The following is a 7685-nucleotide window of genomic DNA, read 5'->3' as shown; positions in this document are numbered from 1 at the left end:
GCAATCATATTAACAGAAAATCTATTCCAGCTCATCTTTCAAATGGATGGCGTTATACAAAGTTAATTGGAGTCTGAAACAAATATCTATTAACAAGCAGTATAAAATAAGTCACATTTAAAATATTACAGAAATGCTACACTAGTAATAGTACTCAATTTAAAACATTGAAAATAAATTCACTATCTGCGATGTAGAAGAGGCTATTGTACATCTTTTTTGTGAATGTGTTTGAGTTAAAGCTTTTTTAAATAATTTATGAGGCTATTAAAAAAAAAAAACACCTTTAATATTATTTGTCTTTATCACAACTCCAGTTCTCATAATTCAGTTGTTAATCTGATCATGATACTTGGCTATTTTTTTTATTCACAAATGTGATTTTTGGGGTAAGATCCCGCTACTGTTGACTATAATTCCTATGTTTTGTCTTTTATGTCTTTTTTTATTGTAGCTGGGAAGGAATACATGAAAAATCATGAAGATTGGGCACTTTTGGAAAAGTTTTTGATTTTTGGCAGGGTGTTAGGTATAGGCCTAAGGTTTTTAAAAATCCATGGATACAAGTTGGGGTGGCCCCCCTAGTGGCAGTTATCCATAAAATCCAAATTGGCCCCCGCCGAAAAGAGAAAAGGTTATATCTCAGCTTCCTTTAGTCTTAAATTGTTGTATAGTGTAATTTTTCTACTTTGTTTGATACAAGGAATCCAATTCTGATATATTCTTCTTATTTTAAGTAAATTTCCATGTTAAATCTATTATCATAGTCAAATTTAGCTCAAATAAACTGTCAATATCTCAGAAGAAGTCACACTGAAATATTACTCAGGGCCCTAGACCCATATTTTTACCTCCAAGGTATGCTTTTCTTTGTTGATTGGACAGGTCACTATCACTATAGTGTCAAAAATCACATGTTGTGACCAAAAGGACCATTGTTGAGGCTTTAAATTAACACAACTTCAGAACTATGCCACAGTGAAAAGTTATATTAGGCTTTTCACCATGTTAAGGATCAATATTACATTTTAGTCAAATAACACACACACACACACACACACACACACACACACACACACACACACACACACACACACACAAAACAATACATACTTAAACATCATGTATTTATAAAAAAAAAAAAATTGTTTCACTCTTCATCATTATTAGTACAGCCTCCCTCACACTTGCACAATGTGGTGCAGCGAAGTCCAGCTCGGTGGCACTTACAGTTGCCCTTACAGGCAACCACACAGCCACAGTTGAGGAGGAGTGAGCATCCCTTGCTGACATCTTCCAGATCTGTCCAACATGGCACCCAGACTTTGGTTCTGTCATTCCATTCCCAACCCCACTCACTGGGGTCTGGTATCTCTGGAGTTTTGGAGAGGGACTGCTTCCAGACAAAAGGTGCAGTGTGCAGGGCACGCTTCCCATGCTGGAATAAGGCATGCTGGGTCGGGGGGATTGAATCCAGGGACTTGAGGACATGAGTGAAAAGAAGCTTCCGGGCTTCATTGACTGACTTGACACCGCAGTTCTTACTATACATGAGTACAGTCCAGCGTTTGAGAACTCGCATGTGCACTGATTCCAGTGTGAGGCTGGAGCGAAGTAGCAGAGTTTGGTATTACCAGGCTAACACCCTGCCAAAAATCAAAAACTTTTCCAGAAGTGCCCAATTTTCATGAATTGCATCCTAGCTATTGTTCCTGTTATGTATTTCATTTTCATTTTTTGGGCATTAATAAAAAAACGCGCATCACGAAAGAACAATAACAACTTTATATACACAGTCTGTTTTTTTTGTTTGTTTTTTTCTTTTGAAATACAAAAAAATCGCTAGTTACGCAAATGTTGTAATTAAAATACCTTTCATAAACGCACAATATATATGTCTTTTTAAACCGTAGCGGAAATGACGTTAACGTCAACATGGCGACGCACACATACGCCTGTGTGTAGCGCTTTACAGTAACCTTGTAACGTTAACTGTCATCTACTGGTTTGCGAAAACGTATTAGTATTATAAACATAATTAGGACACGTTATTGTGGGAAATGACTATCTCGACTGAAGTTTGCATTAAATGTTAGGATGACTCGTATGACTACTGCGTGCTTATCCGTAGAGGAGTGATGGTTTCGTATTTTGCTAGCTGTTAAAGATATGTTTAGTCATTTATGAAAACTTATATCAGAGTATGTGGAGCCTAAGCTATTTAAAAGTCATTGATCGGGGACGTTTGCTGTCTCAAGGACTTTGTAGCAACTGCATCACACGTCTTAGAAACGAGTCTTTTGTAACTCAAATACAGTCTGCTTCAAAACCACCCTGGAGAGTATTGTTTTTTGGAAGTGATGATTTTGCACTGGAATCATTGAAACGGCTTCATGTGTCTCGGTAATGATGTCCAGGTTTTTTTTTATTGCATTGCTTTTTTTGCTAATAACCCTATTGCATTATTTATGTTATTAGTTTGCTTTTCTTTTTTTTTTAGAGATGACTCAAAAGCTGAAATCATAGATTCACTTGAGGTGGTGACGCTGTCCAGAGATACTCCTGTCAGAAAGTATGCAGAGCAGAACAGACTTCCACTTCACCAATGGCCAGATGTGGACTTCAGCGCCCAGTTTGATGTTGGTGTGGTGGTGTCATTTGGCTGTTTAATCAAGGAGAACGTCATCAACAAAATGCCACAGTAAGTAATGAGGATTCAGGGAAAGCGCATGACTTAATCGAATGGTTGGATTGTCTGTAGTCATTGTGTGCTGTTTTAACAGCATGGTCTAAGCTCATAATACATGATAATTTATGTTTGTTGTTGTTGTTTTTTCCTCAGTGGGATCCTGAATGTGCACCCTAGTCTGTTGCCACGCTGGCGGGGACCTGCTCCAGTCTTTCATACGATTTTACATGGTGACAGTGTCACAGGAGTGACTATCATGCAAATAAGACCTAAGAGGTAAATACCATGTGCAATAATTGTTCATGGCAGGACAAAAAAGAAAGTTACACAAAAAATGCTTAATATTTCTGTATATTTCTTTTCCAACTATCAAGTCTTTTATTTTATGGCTTTTATTTCATATCAGATTTGATGTGGGCCCTATTCTTCAGCAAGAGCTGTATGAGATTCCAAAGAACTGCACTGCGGATGAGCTTGGAGCTACTTTGGCGGTTGTGGGCTCCAGAATGGTAATTTCCACCGCTTAACGTATTTTAGTTTCCGTAATTAAAAATATATTAAAGTATATAGTAGAAGTATAATTTGTGTTCATCAAGATTAAAAATATCTTTATTCAGCAAAGACCCAATAAATTGATCAAAAGTGACAGTAAATAGATTTATAATGCTACAAAATATTTCTACAAAATGCTGTTCTTTTGAACTTTCTATTCATCAAACAATTCTGAAAAGAGCAAATCAGCATATTAAAATGATTTTTGAAGGATCATGTCATGTGACTCTGAAGACTGGAGTAATGGCTATTATAAATGTTGCTCTGCCATCACAAAATTACATTTTACAATATATTCAAATTGCAAACATATGTGACCCTGGACCACAAAAACCAGTCACATGGGTAAATTTTCTGAAATTGAGATTTATACATCTGAAAGTTGAATAAATAAGCTTTCCATTGATGTCTGGTTTGTTAGGATAGGACAATATTTGGTCGAGATACAACTGTTTGAAAATCTGGAATCTGAGGGTGCAAAAAAATCTAAACATTGAGAAAATCGCCTTTAAAGTTGTCCATTTATGTTGGCGATTGTGCTGCATTCACTCACACAAATAAATGTTTTATATATTTACGGTAGGAAATTTACTAAATATCTTCATGGAACATGATCTTTACTTAATATCCTAATGATTTTTGGCATAAAAGAAAAATCTATCATTTTGACCCATGCAATTGGGTATATTGGCTATTGCCACAAACATACCCGTGCGACGTCATGTGACTGGTTTTGTGATCCAGGGTCACATATTTTAAATTGTAATAATATTTCACAATATTGTCTGTTGATTACTGTATTTATGATTAATTATATTCAGCCTTGGTGAGCATACGTGACTTATTTCAGACCCAAAACTTTTGAACGGTAGTGTACATTGCATTTATATATCAGTTTTTGCATTTCCGTGGAAACAACTCTGCTAGCTTTATGCTCTACTGTTTTAGCTGCAGGAATGATAAACTTATTTACAGTTTGCCATGAGATTTGGTTATTCACTCTGCTTTTGCAACAATAACACTGTTTGGCATTGATTCACATAAATACTTTTAAAACTTCGGTCTCATATTTAAATCAACAGTTGATGGACACTCTAAAACATCTTCCAGAAAGGATAGCAAACAGAAAGGAGCAACCTAAGGAGGGGGCATCGTTTGGTAAGTGTGTTTAAAAGGCAATGTCCAAAACAGAGCGTCAGCAAATTCTAAAGCACTAAGATCACTGTGTGAGTAATGTTAAAACAAATGAAATGCATGAAACAACCATCTATATTACTGTCCTTAGCCCCCAAAATCAGTTCCAGAATGGCCTGGATAATATGGGAAGAGCACAGCTGTGACTACATTGATCGGCTGTTTCGAGCTATTGGATATCGGGTAGGATTAAAGTGATCCTAAGAAACATATACATTTACATCAGTTGCTTTAATAAACGTTAAACATTGTTTTTTTTTCCCTCTATCAGATTCCTTTGAAAACAATGTGGATGGGCAATCCCGTCAAACTTCTAGACTTTGTTGGCAAATGCAACGTGTTGTTTACAGGTAACCAGAGTTGCTTATTTGATGATTTTGTAGTCTTGGCCGTGACTGTGCGTTTTCACACCTGGCTCATTTAGAGGTTTTGTTTTGGAAATATGGCACGTTTTCTCCCTTATTTCGGTTCGTTTAGGTATATGCTGTATGGACACGACAGTTGCATTCAGATACGCACTAAAATAATTGGTCCAGGATTGTCTGAATGAGTTGGTCTTGGCCAGATTGAAAACTCTGCAGCGGTTCTCTTGTGGTGAGAAAGCAATCTTACCCATCAGACCAACAAACCAAGTTGTATATTAATTACTTTTTGCAATTGAAAACCAAGAACCTCTTCGTCTTAAAATGTCATTGTTCTCCTCCAAAACAGCGGTACTGTTAATAATTTATGTAATTTAATTTATATGTATCTTGATGGATGAACACTATGAGCATAATTCCGGAACATGAACAGGTGCACATGCACCAATGAGAGGTTTTACGCACATGTGACTTGCACGAACACATTTTGGGTACGCTGTTGCCTTCCAAAATCGAAATTAAACCAAGGAGATAATGAGACATTGTAGCAATTTAAGTCCCTGTTTCGGAACAAAGAAAACAATCTACAGGTCTGAAAACGCCATAACTAACTGTTTGTCTACTACTGGAAAGAGTAATGTAAGTGATCACACTTTCTTTCACCTTTCTTTGCAGCTGCTCCATGTTTATCTGCAGTACCAGGGTCTGTCCATTATCAGAAAGAATCCAATATCCTACTCGTTCGCTGCAAGGTATGCACATGGAGTTTGGAAATGTTACCACACACACACACAGGTGTCCACTGGCACAGAAGAAATACACTTAAAGTGCCCCTATTATGGTTTTTCGAATATTTTAGTTCATTTTAGTTCAACGCGTGGATTAGCAAAACGTTTGCTCCAGAAAGATGGGTCAGTACCCAATTTATTTGGACTTATTTGCTTGCTCCTCAGAATCACAACCTGTAAATATGAATAATTATTGATGTATATATTTTCTATGTGCAAAATACTTAGTTTACTGTTTTTTATTGTGTACGTTTCCAGCTAACTGGCTAACTCACATTATTACTGTCTTACTGAAATACTTCTGCTAGTCAGCTGAGGGCCACTATTACCTAAAACTGCATCTATTAATGCAGATCGTCTGTCGTTCTTTCTACTTTGAGTAAAGATAAAGAATGGAGCAAGATTTGTTTTGTTACATCAGTCATTCACGTTAGTGCTCGGCTAATGTATGCACCGTCTTATGCAAATCTTATAATGTACCTCAAACTGAGTATAGTATCACTTTTATATAGTTCTTTTATATAGCACTTTTATATAGTTCTGAGTATAGATCACTTTGCTGATGTGGATATAGAATGTACATCGAGTTTTTCCCCTTAAGCTTTTCCCATCTTTTTAATGATCACATTGTTCTGCTCTCAATCCCCTTTTGTCCAGTTTCCATAGAAAATTACTTTGAAAGCAGTGCACCACTCGTGATGCACTTCGTCTGTGCCAGTGGACACATACAGTTAAAATTCAGATTTATAACTGTATATAATCAAGGCTGTTGTCAACTGGAGACAACTGGGTTGGGGAGACAACCAGACCTTGTCATGAGGGAGGCCAAGTAAACAGCTTTATACTGCTGAGTATATAGGTGGAAGATGCTTGGATCATGGGCTGGAGCCCATGCTTTTTTCCCCAAGCTACAATAAATGATACTATATAAGTGTGATGTACCCAGTGTTTTAGTATAACAATAGTATTTATATACTATTATAGTGTTTATTAATAAATGAAGAATTGACTAAATAACTAAATTAGTTAATCAGTTTTAGTTTGAGTTTTTGAAATGTTATGTGCTTTTCATTTTTTGTTTTTAATATTGCCATTTATTTTTTAATTTTTTTAGTAATTGAACAAAACTTATTTACAGTTAGTAATAGTGCTCAAAGCCACGTTTTTTTGTATCTAATATATATATATTATTTCAACGATCAAAAATTATTTTGCATTGGTTTTACCTTTAGTTAACAATAAAAACACTTTACCAAATTACGTTACACTGTATTTTACTATATTCAGTTCTAAATTGTACAATCAATCGTTATATCAAAAGAACAGTGTAACCATTCAACCAGGCATAGGTTTGCCCACATTTTACTGTTAGGTTGACATTATGTAACAATTAACTCTTTGTTGTCTGTCTGTCTTTTTCTTCACATCATTTTTAGGATGGCTGGGTTGGATTCAAAGCTGTAAAGTTCAAGAAAAGGCTGTCAGCATCAGATTTTTTTAATGGATATCTACATCAGAGCGTGCTGAGGAAATCTCCCTCCTCAAACACCTGTCTGTTCCAGAGTTATAAAGACACTCGTTTGCCAGGAGGACAGGACAATAATATGCTTCTGCAGAATAACACTTCTCTTTGAAGCTTGGCTTTATTGCAATCACGGAATGAATAATCGCATATAAACAGCACTGTAATGTCATTGAAAACATTTTTGTCTGTTTTAAGACAATGTTGCATTTAGTATGTTTGCAGGTCGTGACGTGAACTAATGTGAATACAATAAAATTATTTTTGAGATGTTAAATTGAATGGTTGTTCTAATTGATTCATATTCACTGACCAGCTACACAAGAATTTTTTTATGATAGTTTTTGACCTAAAATACTAGATAGAAGATATTTTGAATAATTATGGTAACCAGATAGTTGACGGTCACTATTGACTTCCATATAGTAGGGAAAAAAATACTATGGAAGTCAATGGCTACCGTCAACCTTCTGGTTTCCGACATTCTTCAAAATAACTTATTTTGTGTTCAACAAATGAAAGAAACTCATAGAGGTTTGGAACAACTTGAGGGTGAGTAAATGATGACAGAATGTAAA

General features: G+C 35.8%; 1 protein-coding gene across 1 annotated transcript; it reads left to right on the top strand.

Annotated features, from left to right (window-relative positions):
* Window positions 1-1911: 1911 nt before the first annotated feature.
* mtfmt (mitochondrial methionyl-tRNA formyltransferase) lies at window positions 1912-7387 on the top strand. The gene is made up of 9 exons (XM_079866676.1): window positions 1912-2403; window positions 2501-2701; window positions 2843-2965; window positions 3096-3198; window positions 4324-4399; window positions 4527-4618; window positions 4707-4785; window positions 5473-5549; window positions 7022-7387. Exons 1-9 carry the CDS (start codon window positions 2204-2206, stop codon window positions 7217-7219), a joined length of 1149 nt encoding a protein of 382 aa, XP_079722802.1. The 5' UTR covers window positions 1912-2203; the 3' UTR covers window positions 7220-7387.
* The last annotated feature ends 298 nt before the right edge of the window (window positions 7388-7685 follow it).

The sequence above is a fragment of the Squalius cephalus genome (assembly GCF_949319135.1).
Source record: "Squalius cephalus genome assembly, chromosome: 3".
Taxonomy (NCBI): Eukaryota; Metazoa; Chordata; class Actinopteri; order Cypriniformes; family Leuciscidae; genus Squalius; species Squalius cephalus.
Note: the sequence above shows the minus strand (reverse complement) of the source record. Positions and strands in the feature narration are given on the sequence as shown.